Raw genomic sequence first — 22,285 nt, forward strand, 5'->3', positions numbered from 1 at the left:
AAAAATATATATAAACAAGTAAAACAATAATAAAGGACAATGCAAGCACTCACGATAGGACATAGCAAGAGCATGCAACAAAATATAAGCGTAAATGAACACTGTGAATTGAATGGAAATACATAGTAATGTTGCCGCGCACACTAAAAATTTTCTAAGTTTAAAACGTGGTAAAGAGAACGAATGTTCCCCCCACCATGTCGACATACAGGCCCCGACATACATACAGACAGAAAATTCGACATACAGACCACGGAAATCAGTGTTAAACCAGAGCAGCCTTTAGCGCAACAGAAAATTCTGAATCGGATCTAGCCACAGCTATGTCACGGGGAAGATTATTCCATGCATTTATTGTGCGTGGAAAAAATTAATGTGCAAAAACTGAGGTACGCATTGATATTTCTTTAATCTTATGCAGCTAATCACGACGCTGGGAAATGTACGTAGGTGGTAAAAGATAAGCACCTTTGTTCAGTACGGTGCGACAGTGAAATATGTCTCGCATAAACACGAGTCGAAAAAATTCCCGACGTGAGGATAGAAGAGGCCATTCTAGTAAGCGTTCGAATGCGAAGAGCGCACGAGCTGGTCCGCTAAAACAATGTAGTACTTATGCGCCCGTTGATCGAAGTCGAGGTGAACGAAGGCAGGGGAGAAGAGCGAGCGAATGAAAGTACTGCCGCTCGCTCACGGATGACGTCAGAGTGTCGAGATTTTAAGCAGGTAGAAATAACCAAGTGGAGGTTATCTGACCGGTAGCTAAAATCAAGAGAAGGGTGAAATTTCACGAGTCATGGCTAGGTGGCGTGAGCCACCGGCCAATTTAAAGGGCCTTATCCATCCATCCATCCATCCATCCGTCGTCCATCACCACTGCATGTGCGGAGGTCGATGGCTAGGGGATGGGAGGATTGTCTACGGCGGCACGCGCACACACGCACTGACTATTCGCAGTCGCGTCATGCTTCGCTCCTTGTCTTCTTAGTATAAACAGTCTGCTCAAGAATCATGCATAGGTGCAGCAGGTTGAACATATCCCCATTCATTTTCTGGCCACATCTTAACAATCATACTGGAAGATGAGACTTACGCGCGCGCGCAAAGAAAGAGTGTCCGCGAAAAAAATAAAGAGAGCTTTGTAACTGTACATACATGCACATATCCTTCAAATTCTCAATATATTGCAAAATCAAAACATCTACATAGCTGCGCTAAAATTTCACATTAGGGAGTATCGTAATCATCCTTAGAAATTTTTTTGCACTAAATCACGTCATGTGTGAAAAAAGTATGTTCATGTAAATCATGAAATGATGTAAATAAGCAGTGCGCCTACATTCACGGTCTACATTCAGTGAACCGGCGGATCAGGTTATAAATTGCAAGCTGCAACTCGCCCGCAGTCACACCTGATGAAGGAACCGAGTAGGAGCTGAAACGTCGTGTTTTTTCATTCTGTTGGTTGGCGCTATTTCCAACTTAAATTAAAGCCCGACTTAAGTAGCAAAGCTGAAAACCTGGGGTATGTGTGAAGCCTCAACTTTTGACGGAGTGCCAGCGGCACAGGCCTTGCGCAGCTGCTCTGTCAATGGGCGAAACCAGCGCTCCCCTCCACATTCTCCGCGCGCGGTGTTGCCTCAAGTGCTTTCGCCTGTCCTACTCAGCTTAACTGCGTGAAAATTCTACCATTTTACTGACTGCAGCAAGCAAAGGTGAAATGAGAAGCAGATGGTGCAGTGCTAGTCCTCCAATTTGTTAGTGTAAGCTTCAAGTAATTTGAAAAGCTATAGCATATATGCAAGCAAGAAGAAAAGCCCGGGAATGCCACCTAACTAACTTTTATACCTTAAAATAGAAAAACTGGCAATAAGAAAGCTGCTGTAAAAAGCGTCAGATAAATTTCGACAACCTGAAGTTCTTTAATGTGCAAAGAAATCTCTGCACATGTGAATTTTGTAGTTACCTTCAACAAAATGCAGCTGGGATCAGTCCAGAGACCTTGCACTGAGCAGTGGAACACCGTAGGCACTGAGCCGCAACTGCTGGCAAACTCCAGAAAAATGAAGTGCGTGAGAATTTAAGGTTTGTGCAATAAGGTGTGATGTGTGGAAGAGTTTTTTTTTTTTATCCAATGCCGTGAACGTGCGTTCCACTGTACTTGTTTATGCCCATGTCTTTCATCAACGTAAAATTCAGATAAGTGCCCATCTTGTCTCCTATTTCTTGGTCCCTGTTTTAAGTGCTAGTCTTTTTATCATATAGTGAACAACCAACTAGCCCAGCTTTCTGCCCTGATGGTACAGGGTATTTAACTAAGATAAAGTAGAACACCGCTGTTATGTTCCTGGATGCTGCGTTTTCGTGAGCCAGTCCCGTAAAAACCGCCAAAGAAACTCGTGCAATAATACAGACTTTGCTGTTATGTGGCAACTCTGGCAGTGTTCCTGCATGCTACACCGCCAATGTCACCTCGTGATAGTGTTTTACCTCATGCCAGCATTTCGACAGCCTATGTTTAGCGCTGTCCCTGGACTCCTCTTGACTCCATCGGCGCATGGCTGCCACAGCGTTGGGTGGCTTCCGGCGTGTTGCACACAGGCCGACACCACCAAGCACATTTACTGGCGGCGTGAACTAGCTGTTGATGCAGTTCTATCACCAGTGCAGTGTGAGCACCAACGACTGAAGGCAGGAAAATGAAACAGTCCAGGTTTTCTCCGAGGCATGTTTCTGTCGTCCGCGTTTGCCTTGTCATCTGCGGTTTAAAAACGCGATTTCTAGGTTCCAGTAGGTGGCTGCCATGAAAACAGAGCAGAAATGTGCATATATGCGCGTACACTCCATGTGGCCTCCCTTTTCGCTGCTGCCTCCTTCCAACAACAGCTGCTGCTTAGGCAGCTGGAGAGCCATCGCAGGGCCTCTAGGAACGACCGTGAGAGCCTCAATGCCTGACAATTTCCACAGAAGCAAGCTGCTGTTACTAGAAGTAAAAAAAAAAAGGCAGACAATGTTATACAATGCAGCAGTGCACTTCCTGGTAACTAAGTTTCCCGGCTGGTATGCTTTTTTCCCCCACGGTTCTGTGACAAACACGCTAGTGCGGTTTTAATACATATACTACCATGTTTTTCCTTAAAGAAAACTTTCAGAGCTGCTTATTTTATTGTTTTTTTTTCCTAAAGACAGCAAAAAGCCATCATAACATAAAACTAAATAACAACAATACTGTTTTGATGCCAGTTCACTTGATCCTTCCTGCAGCAGCTGGGAGCACTTCTCTGTAGAAGTACGCCCAAGTTGCAAGGGCTGCAGGCAGGAGCAGGCCAATGTTTTTCCTGTACCAGGCCCTGCAAGCAACAAAGGATATATGCACTACCCTAAAATCACCACTTTGAGAGCTGTTGGAAGCAGAAAGAGCAACTCAATGCTGGCATTCTACTGCATTAAGGGGACAAACTGCCTGCATCAATTTAGTACTGCATCCTAAAGACACAGGGTTTAGTCCCTGAAGACAGAACTTTTACACAATAGAAGAGGCCAAGAACAGGTGTTGCCGCCTCCAGCCATTCTCGCAAGCATACTGTGATTACATCAAGACAGTTTTTTATGCGGATCTCTGAGGCTAGCCCACACTGCCATTCACTTCCAAACAGTGAGTGATCACAGAATCGTTTTCAGTCTCCACATCATGAGTTTGAATTTTGTGGCAGAGGGAGAAAGAATGAGTCTGAACTTCAAGGCCATGGCAACCTCAAGCAGGGTGTGCTTTTAGCTTAAATGTGACTATTCTCCTTAGAGACACGAGCTGAAACACGTTGCAAAATTCAACACAAAACAATAATCGAAAACTGCATCTCTGTACCCAACAGCCTTCAAGTGAATGTTGGTCCAACCCGTTCATACCCTTATGAATGCCATTATGGTGTACCGTATTCACTCACCTAATTTGCACCCTCGTGCAAATTGTGCACCCCGAATTTATTCCCCGTATTCGTAACAAAACTTTTACTTTACTATGCAACTTTACTACGCAAGCACACCAGCATGCACAAGGGTGAGCGCAGGGCAGGCTTTGGAAAACCGGAGGGGCCGCGTCGCCGCATGTGGTTGCGAAAGGTGAGTTGTAAAAAAAAGTCGGAAACTTGTTTTTAAATTGGTTCCAATAAAGAAAAGTCAACTGCATGCTGTTTAACTGACTTCCTAGTGCCGACAACAGCTGTGAGAGCAAACTTCCAGTAAACCTCCGGACCACCGTACGTCGCGCCAGAATCCAAGACTACCGAACCATTGGCTGTTTTGTTTGTTTGCTGCTACTCAGCTGGGCCAGGCTGGGCTGCTTGCGAGAGCGCCGTTTTATCACCTTACACCTCTTGCATTTGCCTCTGACTGCTGGCTTCGTGACTGTACCGTTCTGAGTTTATTGCTTTGAGCTGAAGCTGTCATGACATCACGCGAGGAACCACGTAACGTGGGGCATGGCCAGTATTGACGCGCGTGCTCGCTCTCTCTTACGGCCAATGCATGAGGGGCAGTTGCTACCTATCCCCCAACGCAACTCTCCGAAGGTGCTGCGAGCCAACCCTCTCAGCGTGAGGGGAGCCGCTGAAATGCACCCTCGAGGTAGCGTTGGCGCACACTAGTTCGCACACATGTTTCTGAACGGCTGCTCCCAGCGTTGAACAAGAACTTGACAACCTTACCTTATGCAGCCACCGCTATCGGTACGCAACGCAGGGAACTCAAAATACTGAAGTTGGCATGCAGCGATGGCACATAGCATTAGCACGCAGGGCTGGATCATTTGCGACTGACAGGAGTAAAAGTGAGGCAAAATAGTGCAGTATGAAACCAGGGTTAGGAAACATTTATTTTCATCTGCTCTCTGTCAGCACTTGAAAATGCATGAAGAAAATAATAGCACTTGCCACTTGAAAACACACCAGATCAGAAAGATCCTTTCTTCTTTGAAACTCTGACATCATTTAACATACTTAAAAGAACTGAAAACAAGAACAGGCACTGCTTGTAATGAGCTATACAACATTTTCGTGTGACTCACAGTTCTGAGGGATGTCAGTTACATCCTGAAATGGTTTCATGTTGGTTTGTGGATGAAACCAGACAGCTGGTCATTTTGGTCTATAAATTTCTTTGTGTAGTTGATGAGAAGAATCCGGAGAAACTTTTCAGGGATCAGATGAGCTATGTGTTTGGTGTGGCTTCTGTCAACACCTTCCGGGCAGCATAAGACGGGTGAATCTTCTAGATGTGGCTCAACGAATAGTTGCAAGGCTGGAGAATCTTTGATCATGGGAGATCCCTGACCGCCCTTTCAAAAAATGCCGAAATCATTTCAGGGAGAGCTAGAACCTCAGGCTTTGGATAGTGAAGTTCACCATCTCTTGAGTACACAGAAGTTTGTACAGAGGACTGCTAGTGTTGTTCGTCGTCCCAAGCATGACGCAAGCGTCACACCCAAGATCACTGATAAGCTTGGCAATATAGCCACCTACATATACCAAGCCTGAAAAAGCAACAGATGCAGGTGGAGCTCGAAGATGTGCTCGCAGAGCTTTCAGTTCTTGAACTACTTCTAGAGGAACCGAGGCGGCCGCTTCTTGAGCATCTTCACCTTGTACAGTGACTTCTTTCGATGGCAGTGCTTTTTTCTTTACACTATAATGGCTCCTGCGTCCAGCGCGTTGTTACCTCCGCAAATAAAGCGCAATGCCTTCCGAACAATGCCTCAATAGGATCACTGTTGAATTTCCTAGTCAAAACATAATTGACACCCCTTCTCAGTAGAAATTGGGTCACCTCCACTGTGGATTCTGTGCTAAAAAGTAGGACACTCTATGTTTCCTCTGTGAAGTTCCCAACACCAGTGGCAATGGAACATTCTTGAATCTTCGTCACGTAGCCGCAAAACTCATTTTGCAGCCACTGTAGTCGGTCATTGTCTTTCCTTGGAGATGGGCATTTTGCAATCACCTCCTTTGTATGCTTTGTCATGAATGTAGAGCCATTTCTTGATCACTTTCATGAAGTTGATCGTACATGTTGCATACTTGAAAGCAAGGAGAAGTGAGCTGACTTGCGAGTTCTGCTGGCAATGTTCCAGCGCGGCAGTGGCTTGAGGCGAAAACAACTGCACGGCACGTAGCATGTTCATTTTCTCGAGGTTCGACGGATACACGTGTTACACTGATAATGCCAAAGCCGTCCCGTTCCAAAAACTGGCTGTGGACATTCTTGAAAACATAGCATGGAACGAAGCTTAAAAAAATTACTTGTTTGTCGTCCTGAGCATGCTTCACTACGGTTGAAAAGGAACCACTTCCCATGAGCTTAAACATTGTTCTGTTCACTGAGTAGTTATCGGTAACAATACGGATGACTACAAAGCCGCATTCCTGAGCTGCAGAGATGACATCCTTCATCCACGTGTACAAGTCTCTCCCGCTGAGCTGCTTTGTGAAGTTGCAACAACATGGGATCTTGCACGAGCTGGCCACTCCGTGAAGCACGAAAGAAAGGACTCTGTTAGCAAGTGTTTCGTTCTTGGTACGTGGCGCACTTTTTTCTCGCTTGTCTTTGATCCAAAATATTACGTCAGACTTCCAATCATATATGCACTTTAGCTTTATTGTTGCTTCATCGATTATTAGTGGAGCCATGTGCTGTCTGTGGCCGAGAAGGGAAGCCTCGTGAATCAGCCTTTCTTTCATGGTGCTACTAATTTCAGAAGAAGTTGAGCTAGGACTGACGTAGCGCTGTAGTGTGCACTTACGTGGCAGTGTCAGCAGAGTAATACGGGCATGATCATAACCTTTTGGCGAAAGGAAGCGCCATATGATGCACTCTTTCATTACTTCTTCAGAATAAGACTGGAATTTTTTCTGGTACCCATCAACTTGGTGAAGCAGGAAGACAGTCTTTTTCTCTCCCTGCACGGCGTCTGAAGCAATATTCTCCAGGGATAAGAAGCGCTTTCTCTCTGCTTCTAGTTGCTGCTGTGCTTTTGAGCAATTGGAGCAATAGTATGCTACCTCTGAACGAAGCCTAGCTATCATTAAAAAGTACTGACTTGCTCGTTGCGCATCGTTTTTTGTTGTCTGTGTGCATACAGTAGCTGTCTGCTTGGTTTCCCTTTGTGGCGACTCTAACACTACATTCTCGCAATCTTCTCGCTCTGCCTTTAAGTGTCCTGCGTGCTTTCTTCACACTGGGTGCCAGGTAAGGAGGATACCATTCAAACACAGTTTGTGCCGTACCAGAAACCAGTTTTCTTATTTTACGATCAATGACGTAGTCATTTGCCAAGAAGTGCTTGCTTCATACTGTAGTCGAAGGTGATTTTTCATTAGTGATGAAATTTTCCTGAGAAATGTTTCTTTGCCATTTGGTGCACAGTTCCTGGTCAACTGGAAACTGGTGAAACGACACACCGGGAGTCTTTCCGGGCCGCGACTTACAAAACAGCACACAACAGTACGCCACAGCCACAATATTGATATGCGCAGCTTCACCTCACAAGTTTGTGAGACGAGTATTTATGAAAAGTCCGGTGCAGAAAACTTGCTGGGAAACGTCACATTGTCAGCAAGGCAGGCGAAGTATGAGGCACATGGCAGACCTTTCATTCACGAGCTAAACACAGAGAAAAAAATGGGCCTGTGTGCGCCGACTTGCTGCTCAAAACCGGCTCCGGCACCGCCGCAGGAAGGGTTGACTCACAGCGCCCTCTCGCAAAGATCAGCGGTGGTGCAGCACAGAAAAAATTGTTGTTCTCTCGGCGCGTGCTCAGGAGCGCGCAAGAGAAAGCGCGCACCGACCAGCTGTGCATGGGGCAGGCGCGTTGGGGTGGGGTGGGGGGGGGTTATAATGAGTTGACTTATATTTGTAGTCAACATAGCGCGAGGGGCGCGAGTTGTGAGGTTGACTTGTAAACCTTTTCACACCCTCGGGAAAACCGGTTTTTTGGGCTGTGAGGAGAACATGGGGGAGCTTAATCCTCAACACTTTCCTGTACTGCGAGACCAGCCCAGTGCCCAATTAGGCGGCGCCCATCTACCTGTTTTTGAAAAGGTCTATACGCAGCAATATACTGCATACATTGAGCGTTATGACATTTGTAAAATATTTAGGACGTGTTCGTGAAACTTCCGAGTGCTTTGTGCACCCCCTTTTTTGAAGCCCTAATTTTAGGGAAAAAAAATGCAAATTATGCGAGTAAATATGGTGTTTTAGTTGCTTGGCCACCTGAGCAAACTTCCCTCAGCCAGTTTCTCAAGAATGTGCAAAGCACCTGTCATGCATCATTTAACATCTCCATTAACACTGTTATAACTCAAAAGCTCGTGCAGGCATCCAGCTATGTTGAAATACTGCCTTTTGCAATAAGGGATCCATGGGCATTGCCATATTGCTCGCTGGATAGTAGCGTGCACTTGGCACGGGGGAAGCAGCAGAGACACTAGTTTGCAACAGTCCAGAGAAGAGGTGTTTCAACACCGCCCTTGTCCAATGCAAGAGTCTATAGACATTTTTCAGTGCGGAAGCATAGGCATCGCCATAATTGGTCGTGTCACCTCTCTGCTATCGCTGGCCTTCGGGCCTTTCTCGTTTCAACGGCCGCCAGCGTGCTGGTGCCTGGCTACAGACGCTTTTCAGGCTCTCCCTGTGGATAACGAGCTGCCGGACGGTGCAAAAGCTTCCTATGAGTGCGTATAGTATGTGTTAGTGCTCGAAATTGTTTGTTTCAACCACCTCATTTACTCATCGCCTTTCGACTGCCCACATTGGTTTGAATGTGTCAGCAAAACCGCGGTCAGGCGTCTGTGCATCCTTATTTGTTTAATCAATTCACCGCCTAATGCTCTTTGTGGCCACATAATTCAATATCAGACTGCACAGATTAAAAGGGGGGCATTGCCTCAAAGTCTGCTTTCCAGGGCTTGATATTTTTGCCGAACGGAGGAATGTGTGTCCAGAGCTATTAAAGGAGTGTAGACACCTAATTTTGGTGGCATGTTTTCTTCTCTATAATGATGCAGAAGATACTACTACGCAAGAATCATAATGTGATATCCACCTACGACCGCTAAATAATTTATAATCGAATTTTTTCTGTCACACTGTTTCGGTTTCAACAACTGAACGATGGCTGTGACGTCAAAGACTGCTTTTCTATCACGTAAGGCATAGAGGAACGTCCATATAATCGCTGCTTCATCGTTTTAATTTACTGCGGTGCTGAAGCCAGCCTTCCTCAAAAGTCAGAATGACAACGAATCTGGAAGCAGCGATTATATTGAAGTTATTTTTATGTCTCACGTGACCTGTAAGCACACGTTGATGTCACAGTCCTCATTAGGCTGTTGAAACAAACCGAAACAGCACGGGAAAGAAATGCGATTATAAATTATTTAGCAGCAGTAGGAGAATACCAAGTGGTTATCCATCTATAATAATGCCTTACGCATTATTACAAACAAGAAAACCCACACCCAAAAATTCGGTGTCTATAGTCCTTTAAGAATGTTCACCGCTGAGGACTCTGCATAAAATTTACAACCGAACGTGTTTGCACATGTGATCGCCGGACGATTGCCCAGATACTAGAGACCGTTAGAACAGGGTGACCCTATCGTTAGGGGCACAGGGAAATAGTGGGGTGCAAGTGTGCATGCGCATGACAGTAGCTCGAGAGGCATTATTGTCCTGTGCAGTGGCGCTCCACTTTTCCCCTATGCCACTAACAGCGACAGGGTCACCCTATTTTAAAAAGTCTCTGTTGTTTATCTTCTGTTAATGTTCCGGCTTACAAATATGTTGTTCAAAGGCCACTTCAAGATCTGAGCTATGTTTGGTTGTGCTATCTTGCTAAGTAAGACTGAAAACTGCTCCGGAGTTCAGCACCCGCAGATGTAGCTAGCCAGAATAAACTGAAATATACAAAGTCCTGTCATGATAAATTTCACCACTGTCCACTGCGTTAGCATACTCCTGTAGACATCTGCATCAGGTGAGGGAATTGTCGAAACGCTTGCAATGAGGACTGTCGCAAACCAGTTCCGCTGCCGCTTCCCCAGTGCTAGCGCCAAATGCACACGACAGTGCAGTGAGCACTATATATGCTGATGCCCAGGAAACACTTTTTGCAAGGGTCTAAAAAAGCATCGATTATTCGATGTACTAGGTAAGTGCCTGTCGAAAGTGAGCACTGTTACAGGCATGCACACAATGACTTTCCTCCTTTGCACGATGAATTATGAATGTGGTCGCACTAATAGCCACAGAAGATGCTTTCTAATTCACTTCAAAAATAATGCGGAGATATTACAATGGTGCAATATATTACTGCTATGCAGATATCAGCTTGTTCTGGCATTCCATTAGTTACTGCCGGTGCTGAAATAAACTGGTGCATGGGGTTTGTGATATGTTTGTTATGTAAACCTCAACACATTAACGTTCTGTTCTCCCAGAAAGCAGAAAGAACTCATGAGATAGCTCCTCGAGAAATGGTGACTTGTGCCATGAAGTGCCCCATATGTAATAAGTGCATCTATTTTTTTGCTAATAGACCACAGGGACATTAGTTCTACATATAATTTCAACAATACGCATGACATCCATATCACAGCCAGGTTTTGGAGTCACTATACATTTGTACACAAGCTGTGCAGCAGTGGTTCGCACTGAACACCGGTGCTGTTAATGACTGCTACGAAGGCCAGGAATGGCAACTGTCCTAGTGGTGCCACCTGTCGTGGACACAGTGAACTGCTCTCTGTAACCAGTCTATTGGTTGTCCACTAAGGTCATAAAACTCTGATTCCTTATTTTGCATTTTTTTCCAAGTATCCATTTCTATGCAGTGATAGCACAGCCTGTACAGCCCAACCCTATATACTTGATGGTTTAGGCTACTCACCAATTGTACTGCATGTGTTTTGTGTGGTTGTCATTCAAGAAGGTCTTGTAAAATGAAGCCATGTCCTCGATGGGGACTGTCTCCTTAGGGTTCCCGTTAGCCTTGTACTCAGCTAGCTTGCCCTGCATGAATTCTTCTTTCTTCTGCATAAAGACAAGCATTTACCAGAGAGAAAAGGCACATGAGGAAGCAAGAAAATAACACTAGACAACAATGTCACTGTTTTCAGAAAGGTTGATCAATAAGTAATGCCCAACACATTGACAGTGAAGTGGAAACAAAAAAAAATCAAAAGCAAGGCATAGAGGCCCATGCATTACCATCTTATGTATCATTGCAGAGAAGAAAACATGCAACTAAAATGAGGTTTCTGTAGTCCTTTAATAAGTTCTATTGCCCAAATATTAAGAATACGCTTTTTATCCACAGGATGATGACACAACCTTACAGAGGACTTGAAAACCCAGGAGGCAGCAGTTAAATTTGACAGGAACAACTATCCAGCATGCAGTCACAATTTGGCAGCATCATTGATTACCACTATGGGCTAATCAAGGATGAGAGGCTACTCATAGGGAAAGCTCTGATGAAGTAGCCCCTCAAGCTCCCCTTTTTTCCCTCCTCCCACAGCAAACAGTCCGTCACTCCTACAGGGGTCATGACGTGGTCTACTAACAAATCGTGCTTTTACGTAGCAGCTACTAGCTACGACGTCATTAAGAGTACTTATAAAAGAAGTAGGGCTCTATGCGCACATTTGAGCTAGGAATTGTAATCTGAAGTTATTGACTCTACCTGCCGCGGTGGCTCAGTGGTTAGGGCGCTCGGTTACTGATCCGGAGTTCCCGAGTTCGAACCCGACCGTGGCGGCTGTGTTTTTATGGAGGCAAAACGCTAAGGCGCCCATGTGCTGTGCGATATCAGTGCATGAAATTATTCCCGAGCCCTCCACTACGGCACCTCTTTCTTCCTTTCTTCTTTCACTCCCTCTTTTATCCCTTCCCTTACAGCTTGGTTCAGGTGTCCAACGATATATGAGACATATACTGCGCCATTTCCTTTCCCCCCAAAAAAACAATTATTATTATTATTAAGTTACTGACTCTAAGCGACGAAAGCAGCCTGAGTGATGTCATAAACTGAGAGCGCTGTCCACTGCTGCAAAATTGCCACATGGTCGGTGTGGAGCAAAGCGCGCGCACCTACTTGAGTCCAGGATACACCGGGCAGAAGCTAGACAGAAACGCCTTTGTTTTCTTTGTCTGTCTCCAAATTCCTCCCTTCACCCCTATGCACCCCAAGTTTAAACAACTCCCCTATGCTCACTACGTGCACTTCAGTCATTCAGTCGCGAGCAAGCACGTGACTGTCAGTTTATGTCGTCACAAACCGCGAGCGCACCAGTGTTCCCTGACTGCCATACGGATGAGGAGAACTTTTAAAAATTTAATTACAAATTATTCGCTGCACCAAATGAGCTCAAATTTTGCCCAGTTGTTCCCACATGTATAACAAACATGTTGAGCCTGAAAAATGGTGTCATGACCCCATTAAATAAAGTGATTATTCTCTCCTCTGATGGCAGAGGTATGAACCTTGCAGTAAGGACATGGCTACATGTGGAAGAAGCAGGCTGGTATGGGGAGGGCTTGTGTGCCCTTGTTCTGCATTGAAAGAGACGCATAGATAGCGATGGTGACTATGCAAGAAAGTAACGCATGTGCACACAAGGTACGACGACAAGACAAGGACAAAGAAGTGACAGCTACTGCTGTCGCTTCCAGAGGATGAAAAGTCTGAACGCCTTCTTAAACCACTTGCATTTTAGCTGTGACTATGGCTAAAATGAAGAAATGGACATCAGCAGGGCGTGTAACAAGCAGAACTGGCCATTGGTGTAGTCTATCAGAGGGTAAAAGTGGACACCAAGAGAAGGAGAAAGTAACCAACAGCACATGAAAATGGGGTGGAGTGATGAACTTAAAAACATCTGAGAGAATAGCACTCCCGCGGCTGGTGCATGGCAGAAATACTGAAGGTGATCAGGAAAGTCTTCTGCATACCCGTCATGATAACCATGATGGAGTGCCACACATAGTTTCTGCAGAGCTTCCATTGAGCAAACCCCTACCAAATAAAAGTGGTAGGGGTTTAACGTAAACCGAGTAGACGTGCGAAAGCAGGTGTTCATTCTTCAATTGGAGGGGACACTTAAGCTCTGCCTTAAGAGTATAACGCGATAGCTTTAGTGGGTAATGCCGATATATGCAGAAACGGTCATTCTTGACTTAATATTCATAGACTGCAGTGAGTCCTCATACCACTGCCAGCACAGGCGCCACCTGCCGCAGCACTGGCAGGTGGATATTTCTACGACAGCCACCTGTAGGGTTTGTTCAACCCATGTTGCTCTGACCAATCAACTTTTCAGGACCAATCATTAATTCAACTGCCACCACCCTCCCATTGGCTACAGCTGGAGCGACACTCCTCCTAGATTCTTGCTCGGGGTTGGTAGGTCTGTTGTAGTGCCTACGCACTAAAACAGATTAGGCATATGCACACACCTTCGCCGTGCTCAGCCTCACACCCGACTAGTACACTGCACCCGGATCTGACGATGGCTTACCTGCAGGAACTCGGCATTGTGCTTGGCCCAGTACTGCTGGTTCCACGCCTGCACGACGACGTACTGCTCCCTGAAGCGGCGCTCTGCGGGCGATTCGTTGGCTCGCGCGGGCAGCACGACCCGCCGCAGGTTGGACACCGGGTGCGGAGGCGAGACAACAGTCGCCACGCTCGACAGCCGCTCGACGTCTTCGGCACGAACGGTGTCTGTAGACTTGTTCACTTTGACCGCGCCACTTTTGCTCTGAAAGTGCGAGGCACCACAGGCAACAATTTCCGGCGCTGACACCCTTGTTGCATTACGCGCGCTGAAGAAGCCTGTAACCTAATTAAGGAGTGCGTGTGCATGAAACACGCGCAAAAATTGTAATGTGTCAAGGAGGGAACTTGCTCTTTGATTACGGCTAAGCACTCCCCTTTCCTAAAACCGACACCCGGAGAGAACGTTGCATGCACGAACAATGGTTGCTCTGTCGTATATGACCTCTAGCGCGGTCCAAAGGACTGGTACGACCTTAGCAATGCGCGCAGTGTAAGAAGCCTTGCAAAGAAGCCATCCGAATGTTGTGGATAGCATTGAATGTCGAGCGTCAACATCCACATCAGCGCACACAGTCAGGGGCAGGTTTGGTACCACGTGTTCGACTATTGGTAGATATTTAGGTTCACTACAAATCAAAGCCGAGGTCGCTCGATGAAGTAGTGAACAGTAGCGCACATTGCACGCTGTCAACATAGGATGCGCAGTACGCAAGTGCAGCGACAGCAATAAAAACCCTCACGTTTTTTGACACTAGTAGCAGGGCTCTTCTAATGCCCTTCATGGCGAGTGGTAACGAAGAGCCTGACTGTTCACATCACACTCGAAGGCGTTCGCAATGTTCGCTACTTGTGGACGCAGCCATATTGTGCCGGTTAGAAAACAGTTTGAAGTGAGGTGACAGCTTCGTAACTTAACAGCCACAATGAAACCAATGCAGCTGTTATCTCTTAATAAGTTCTATAGTATACCACTTGTTGAATATAAAAATTAAAAATTTTGTAAACTTAAGTACTACTTCAGTATTACTATATTACGCTAGAAAATGAAACGTCGCAACTGCGGCGATTTCTTATCGCAGTCATCCGCAACGATTGCGAGTCGGTTTCGTATGTGGTGGCCGTGCACACGTGTTTTGGTGGTTAGCTCACGACTGGCAGATTTGATGCGACTCCCTTGAATTTTGCTCCAGCACTTTAAAGGCCACCATGCCGAAAGTGAAGACCGAGCGAACGCGCCAGCACGAGGTTGTGCAGCGGCAGAACATCGCGTTCCGCACCGAGCTCGGGCAGCACATTCTCAAGAACCCGCTGGTGATCAACAGCATGATCGACAAGTCGGCCATCCGACCCTCGGACGTCGTCCTCGAGGTGGGTCCAGGCACGGGAAACATGACCGTCAAACTCCTCGAGAAGGCCAAGAAGGTGATCGCGTGCGAGGTGGACACTCGGCTCGTCGCCGAACTTCAGAAGCGCGTCCAGGGAACGCACCTGCACAGCAAGCTGCACATAATTGTCGGCGACGTGCTCAAGTCCGAGCTGCCCTTCTTCGACATCTGCGTCGCAAACTTGCCGTACCAGATATCGTCCCCGTTTGTCTTCAAGTTGCTGCTGCACCGACCGTTCTTCAGGTAGTGCACGCATCTGCACTGGTTACGTGCGAGCGCATTGTTTTCAGCGGCCTTTCTTTCTACGTGCGTACGCCCTGTGCTTATGCAGGACCCTATGCAGGACTGTGCTTATGCAGGACCCTAAACAGCACCGCACATGTGCGTAGCGCATCATCGAATGCCCTGTTTCTGTACCGCTGTCACTGTTGTCGATTGTTTACCTTACTGCTTTTAATGGGTATTCTGGTGCGTTGTAGCGGCTGCAGAATGGTAAGATCTCGAATTAGCTTTGACCTGGAAGAAATTAGTGAAGCGGAAGCCCATTAACGAGTTAGCTGTAAGGGGGAAAGTAGAGGAATTCAGTATATCGCTGCAGAACAGATATTCGGCTCTAGCTGAGGAAGACGACCTTACTGCTCAAACAATGAACCATAATCTCGCAGCTATTATGACGGAGTGAGCAGTAGAAGTAGGCGGTAGGATGGTTCGACAGGATACCATCAAGCTATTTCGAGAGACGAAAAATCTAATTAAGAAACGCTAAAGCATGAAAGCGTCTAACCCTATGGACAGAATAGAACTGGCAGAGCTATCAAAGTTAATAAATAAGAGCAAGGTAGCCGACATGAAAAAGTTTTATGTGGAGAAAATTGAGCGTGCACTAGTGAACGGAAGTAGCCTAAAAGCAGTGAAGAGGAAACTAGACATAGGTAAAAACCAGATGTACGCACTATAAGAGACGAAGAGGGCAATGCCATTAGCAATATGGAGAAGATAGTTAAAGTAGCCGAAGAGTTCTACACAAATCTATGCAGTAGCCAATGTAATCGGAACGTTGATGAGAGAGGCAGTAGACCACAGCAATAGGACGTTCCTTCAGTAACGAAAGACAAAGTAAAGAAAGCCTTAGGAGCAGTGCAGAGGGGGAAAGCAGCTGGTGAGAATCAGGTAACAGCAGACCTCTTGAAGGACTGAGGGGAGGTTGTGCTAGAAAAACTAGCCACTCTGTATATGCAATGCCTTATTATCTCAAGTGTACCAGAAGCTTGGAAGAACACTAACATTGTCTTAATAAGAAAGGAGACGTCAGGGATTTGAAAAATTACAGACTGATCAGCTTCTTATCCGTTGTCTACAAGGTATTTACTAAGGTAATCGCAAATAGAGCCAGGGCAACCTTAGACTTCAATCAACTAAATGATCAGGCGGGCTGTCATATACTCAACAATGGACCATATTCACACTATCAGTCAGGTGATCGAGAAATGTGCAGATTATAACCTGCCCCTATATGTAGTGTTCATTGATTACAAGAAAGCATTTGACTCGGTGGAAACCTCAGCAGTCATGCAGGCATTGCGGAATTGGGGTGTAGAAGAGTCCTATGTGAAAATACTGGAAGATGTCTATAACGATTGCACAGCTACCTTAGTCCTTCTTAAAGTCTGCAATAAAATTCCAATAAGGAAGGGTGTCAGGCAGGGAGACATGATCTCGCCAATGTATTCACCGCCTGTTTACAGGAGGTGTTCCGAAGCCTGGATTGGGAGCAGTTGGGGATAAAAGTTAATGGAGAATACATAACTAATTTGCGATTCGCTTATGGCATTGCCTTGCTAAGTCACTCAGGAGATGAGCTGCAATGCATGATCCATGGGTTACAGGCAGAGCAGAACGGTAGGTCTTAAAATTAACATGCAGAAAACCAAAGTAATGTTGAACAGTCTTGCAAGGGAACAGCAGTTCACAATTGGTAGCGAGGTGCTTGAAGTGGTATGGGAATACGTCTACTTAAAGCAGGTAGTGGCCGCTGATCCGGATCATGATGGGGAAATAACTAGAAGAATAGGAATGGGGTGGAGTGCATATGGCAGGTTCTATCCCATCATGAATGGCAGTTTACCAATATCCCGGAAGAGGAAAGTTTACAACAGCTGTATCTTACCGGTACTCACCTATGGGGCGGAAACGTGGAGGCTAACGAAAAGGGTTCAGCTCAAGTTAAGGGCAGCGCAGTGAGCTATGGAAAGAAAAATGATAGGTGTAATGTTTAGAGACCAGAAGTGTGCAGAGTGGGTGAGGGAGCGAACGCGGGTTAATGACATCCTAGTCGAAATCAAGAGGAAGAAATGGGCTTGGGCAGGGCATGTATTGTGAAGGCAAGTTAACTGACGGTCCTTAAAAGGTCCTTGAAAAGGGTATTTGAGATTGGCTGTAAAATGCTCACATTATGTAGAGTACAGGCCACCGAGCGTTCATGCCGTGTGCAAGACCTCAAAAGTGAGCCGATAATTTACAATAAAATTTTTAAGACTCCCGCTTCCGTGCCTAGCAGCGACCTGCGCTGCTGGGCTTTCGCTCGGATCCGCGCTCGTTACGTCAGCAGCAAACTGCTGGCATTGGTTCGCGCGCTTCGGCAGCCGGCGGAGGGGGCAAGTGCGAGGAGCCGGTGGAGGAGCGCCGACATTTCAGTGTTCAAAGTGACGAGAGGAGAGGGAAAGGCGCGAAGACACAGAAATTCAAATTTTGACCACAGATAACTCAGCTGCCACAAAACGCATCTAAAAAAATTCTTGCTGAAGGATATTTGTGAAAAGGCGTCCTTTAGCATCCTAGGCACATCACATCCTTGTTGAGACTCCCTTTCACATCCCCTTTAAGGGTAACGGAGTGGATTCCAAAAGAAGACAAGCATAGCAGGAGGCGGCAGGAAGTTAGGTGGGCGGATGAGGTTAAGAAGTTTGCGGGGATACGGTGGCCGCAGCTGGCAAAGGACAGGGTTAATTGGAGAGACATGGGTGAGGCCTTTGCCCTGCAGTTGGCGTAGTCAGGCTGATGTATGGATCCGTGCAAAGGTGTAAGTCTATCATGTTCTGTCATACATGGGGTACCACATTTGTGACAGAACAGCGCAGAACAATGGGACAAAAGCGCTGTCCTCTTGTTTCGTTGTTCTGCGCTGTTCCATCACAAATGAGTAACCAACATGCCTAATCTGCTGTCCTGGCGTACCTGTCGACAAGTCTTTTATTGCTGGTTCAACAACACTTGCGTTACTCTGTAACATCACTTTGACTCTCCACTACATCGCGCATTTAAGGTTTTCTACAACACTCGGTAAATATTTTTGTACAGGCCTTAATAGAGTAGCACAGAAGCTCAGTAGTTACCCGACTTGGGGAGGAACTTGAATTATGTGGAAACTGAACTCAATGAAAGAAAAAACAAGTATCCGTGAAGACCACTTGCTGTTTCCATCATCGTTTTTCAATGCTGCTGCACCCTGGTCTGCAGTGTAAAAAGTCAGTGGAATATTATATTTCTGCATATGTAAGTACATTTCGTATCTGTTTTATAGCTGTATCTTCAGGTTGTTTCCATTGTGTAAAGCAGTACAGTCATGAGCAAACATGGTATACAACACACAGCCGATGGCGGAGCTCGGGAAAACTGTATTGCAACACCCTCTAGTATTAGCTACCTGGGATCAAGCAATTGTGGCGGTGCCCCATTTTATCAACAAGCATGTCGGTTATTCAAGTAGAACTTTTTGCTGGGCTAGTTGGTGCATGTTACTAAGAAAAGAAGCGCCAACAGAGACAAGACGTAAGCGCTTGTCCGTGTCACTTCTTACGTCTTGTCTCTGCTGGCGCTTCTTTTCTTAGTAACATGTCGGTTAGCTCAGCTCGATGTGTCGTGCTCCTTCTCGTCTGAACGCGAAAGTCGCATGGGTGGCGTTTTTTTTTCTCATATTTTTGTTTTCACTGCATGGTCGAGGTATGGCAAGGCAACCGGTGCATGACCTGCGATGTTGCTAGCATAATGGTCGTTCGTGTGATGCTAAGTCGACGAACAAAAGGACATGTCTGTGGTGTCCAGTTTTAACGAAATGTTTTCGTCTACTGCTGCAGCACCGCTCGCCATTTCACCGAACAGTAGCGCGACACTCCAAAAGGAGCCAGCTGACATGCCCGCAGATAAGATGGGTACTCTTTGAGCTGTCTCGACCCCTGTCTCTGGCACCAGATGGCGTTTCGATGTAGTTTTCCCGAGTTCCGCCGCCAGCTGCGTGTTGTATATCACTTTTGCTCATGACTGTGCATCTCTTTCTGTCATGTGCAGGTGCGCCACCCTCATGTTCCAGCGCGAGTTTGCCCAGCGACTGGTCGCCAAGCCAGGCGACAAGCTGTACTGCCGGCTGTCAGTCAACACCCAGTTGTTGGCGCGCGTCGACATTCTTATGAAAGTGGGCAAGAACAACTTCCGGCCACCACCTAAGGTCGAGTCAAGCGTCGTTCGACTTGAGCCTCGCAATCCACCACCAGCAATCAACTTTATCGAGTGGGACGGTCTTCTCCGCATCTGCTTTGTGCGGAAGAACAAGACGCTCAGTGCTGCCTTTAAGCAGACGGCGGTTCTCGCAATGCTGGAGAAGAACTTCCGGGTCCACTGCTCCGTGGCCAATGAAGAGTTGCCCGGAGAGTTTAGCATGAAAGACAAAGTTGAGGAGATCCTGAAGGAGGGAGGGTACGCCGAGAAGCGTGCCCGCACAATGGACACGGATGACTTTATGGCGCTGCTGCACCAGTTCAATTCAAATGGCATCCACTTCTCTTGATGTGTCTCGACGTCAAGGAGCATCATCACAGTTTGCTTGGAAAGAATTCACCAAGAAGTCAAAACATCTGCTGGCCGCTTGTTTCCTGTGGCGACACCAGTGGCTTGCAAGATGAAGTCAATTAATAACTGGATCTGTGTGTTGCAGCCACATCTGCTTTCCATATTAAGCAAAGTTTGTTGCTCAGATTTTCATGTTAGGGAAGTCTATACTATCGTGGGACTGAAGTGGTGCTACTTCACAGGCAGCGTCATGTTCGTTGGCCTTTTGGTGCTGCTGCAGCATGAAATGCTCAGCAAAAGCAGTATTCATGGAAGCTACCTGCGCACTTTTCTTTAAATTAAATGTTTTCAAGCTACTCCTTGCTGCATCATTTGTAAAACAGTTCTTTCCATTTATGTGACAAGTCATTGCCAGTTTTCAGCATGTCTTGCTGCAGTTGTGTGAATTTGTCATTGTGGGTACCCAGCAGCATAACATCATTTCTGTGTTCAACCACAAAACCTAACAAGTTAACAGAGTAGTGCCAAGAAGAGAGGCTTTCTTGTTTGTGACAAAAGAATCGGTCAGACTTGTACGAACAATGTATTGAGCACACTTTTTTTTCTTGTTACATGTGTGCCAGCTCCTTCTTCAGTGTTGATTTTTTGTACCACTGCAATTTTGCCCAGACACTGCAGCCACTAGATCATGTGTAGCTCGAGTGCTTAGCTGTGGAAAATCCTGTTTGCATAGGTGTAAATGCATCGCCAGTGTCAGGAAAGTTGGGTTTATTGCAAGACAAAGGCCGTACCCAGTCACTCCCAGTTATTTCCACTTTGTGCCAGGCACGGCAATGTTTTTCAAGCAAGTATTCCAAGCTCGTCTCTTCGGCTGACCTCAGTTGCATTGTCTGCCTCAAATAAATCGTTGGTTGTCAATCTCAGCACCCTTGATGTTACACCCATCACTTTCCTTTCTTGCCTTGTTTCCAGTCTTTCTCTAGGCTGAAAGTTATGGCCTTGCAGAGTACCGCAAGATATATAGCCCATGTGCTTTTTTTTGCAGGCCACCTGTTCATAATTTGTATGCGACACCGAGCTGCACTCCACCCCATTATTAGTTGCCAATTTGTTTTTTATAATCATATCTGTGTAGATTACTCAACTATCTCCACTACCTTTTTACTGTCTACAAATTGTTCTCTTGCCAAACCACTCAAAAGTGTTATCAATTTTTATGACTACCACTACTTTCCATGTCAGCTTCGTCAGTCACTTGTTGTAATGAGTGTCCCAGAGTTGCTTACCAGGACGGAACCCTTGGAACACTGGAGGTTGCTTAGATATTGCTCGTTAATCTTTAACTCTTCCTGCTAACACATTGAATGTCACCTGTAAACATGTAGTGAATAACAAGAGAGAGAGATTGTCATCCTGCCCCTTTTATGACTGGTGCCGCCATGCAGTTCTTGTTGCTGTTTCTAAAAGCCATGATCGCAGAAGGCCTACAGACCGCTGAAATTCCCAGTGAATAATTTTTTTATTGGTAAGGGCCATGTATAGGGGCATAGTGTGCAAGAGAGGAGTGTCTATAATTTGATTAACGACGTCAATCCCATAATTGGCCAAAAATCGGTGGTGAACTACTTTATACCATTGTGACCTTCATGCTAGTTTGGTCATCTCTCGGGGAGACTTCCTGGCGTGGTTGCACCTTGACTAGCATAGCACCTCTAGAAGTCTTTTTCTAGATCAGGCAATATGATGGGCTTTGCTTTCAAGCCTAAAATGCTTGGTCACAGAGACAGAGTTGCTAAGCAACATTATGGAGCAACACAAGAATGGAAATCTGGTAATATTGTTCTTTCTGGGCCTTTTAAAAAAGTTTGTTGTTGCATGTCTCAAAGGCATGAGAAGATCAGCTTACAAAGGCAACTGATTTGCACTGCAAACCGCTTCTCCAAGAAATTAGAGCAATTGTAGTCTTCTGCATACTAAAAGTAAGGGCTCAGAGTTCTATTTTAAAATTAATTGTGCTGGAATTATGTCTGAGTTGGATACCTTTTTCATGGCATAATCGTCATGTCACCAGTTTGCAGCACTAGGAAAGGTAGGTACCACAGCGGTGGCCAACCGCCTTGCATGCGGGAGGTGCGGGGTTCGATCCGCAGTGCTGCCGGGCACCCACCGGTGACACAACATTGGGTACAAGCTTGACCTGGCCTGGTGCTCGGCTTAAACAGGGTGAAATTCTTTGGAAATGGGTCTTTGACCCCACCTTGAGCAAACGAAAAATACCTTGTGCTATGGCACTCTTCAGCCGCAGATGCCTCTGCACCATAAAAATTCACTATCATCATCAGGAAAGGTAGAGAGCTCTCGTCCAATCCGAGCCAAGGAAGAGAATAAATGGTCCCTCAAATATTTTAGCAGTGTTGTGATTATTTTTTAAACAGCTCAGGATGGT

General features: G+C 46.1%; 2 protein-coding genes across 2 annotated transcripts; one reads left to right on the top strand and one right to left on the bottom strand.

The window, feature by feature from the left end:
* Positions 1-3,128: 3,128 nt before the first annotated feature.
* Coa8 (Cytochrome c oxidase assembly factor 8) lies at positions 3,129-14,510 on the bottom strand. Its single transcript, XM_077666758.1, has 4 exons — positions 14,353-14,510; positions 13,572-13,814; positions 10,943-11,085; positions 3,129-3,350 (listed from the first exon to the last, which is right to left on the bottom strand). The coding sequence occupies exons 1-4, from the start codon at positions 14,392-14,394 to the stop codon at positions 3,245-3,247; spliced, it is 534 nt and encodes a 177-aa protein (XP_077522884.1). The 5' UTR covers positions 14,395-14,510; the 3' UTR covers positions 3,129-3,244.
* A 177-nt stretch (positions 14,511-14,687) lies between these two features.
* On the top strand, positions 14,688-20,762 carry LOC144133575 (dimethyladenosine transferase). Its single transcript, XM_077666757.1, has 2 exons — positions 14,688-15,240; positions 19,342-20,762. The coding sequence occupies exons 1-2, from the start codon at positions 14,819-14,821 to the stop codon at positions 19,835-19,837; spliced, it is 918 nt and encodes a 305-aa protein (XP_077522883.1). The 5' UTR covers positions 14,688-14,818; the 3' UTR covers positions 19,838-20,762.
* Positions 20,763-22,285: the final 1,523 nt, after the last annotated feature.

This window comes from Amblyomma americanum, chromosome 5 (genome assembly GCF_052857255.1).
Source record: "Amblyomma americanum isolate KBUSLIRL-KWMA chromosome 5, ASM5285725v1, whole genome shotgun sequence".
Taxonomy (NCBI): domain Eukaryota; kingdom Metazoa; phylum Arthropoda; class Arachnida; order Ixodida; family Ixodidae; genus Amblyomma; species Amblyomma americanum.

Excerpts from the sequence above, each read along its gene's own strand:
- Coa8 (XM_077666758.1), bottom strand. The coding sequence starts at position 14,394 with ATGAAGGGCATTAGAAGAGCCCTGCTACTAGTGTCAAAAAAC. Across the intron at positions 11,086-13,571 it reads ACAATGCCGAGTTCCTGCAG|AAGAAAGAAGAATTCATGCA; the intron begins GTAAGCCATCGT and ends GTCTTTATGCAG. Across the intron at positions 3,351-10,942 it reads AAACACATGCAGTACAATTG|GGCCTGGTACAGGAAAAACA; the intron begins GTGAGTAGCCTA and ends TGTTGCTTGCAG.
- LOC144133575 (XM_077666757.1), top strand. The coding sequence starts at position 14,819 with ATGCCGAAAGTGAAGACCGAGCGAACGCGCCAGCACGAGGTTGTGCAG. Across the intron at positions 15,241-19,341 it reads CTGCACCGACCGTTCTTCAG|GTGCGCCACCCTCATGTTCC; the intron begins GTAGTGCACGCA and ends TGTCATGTGCAG.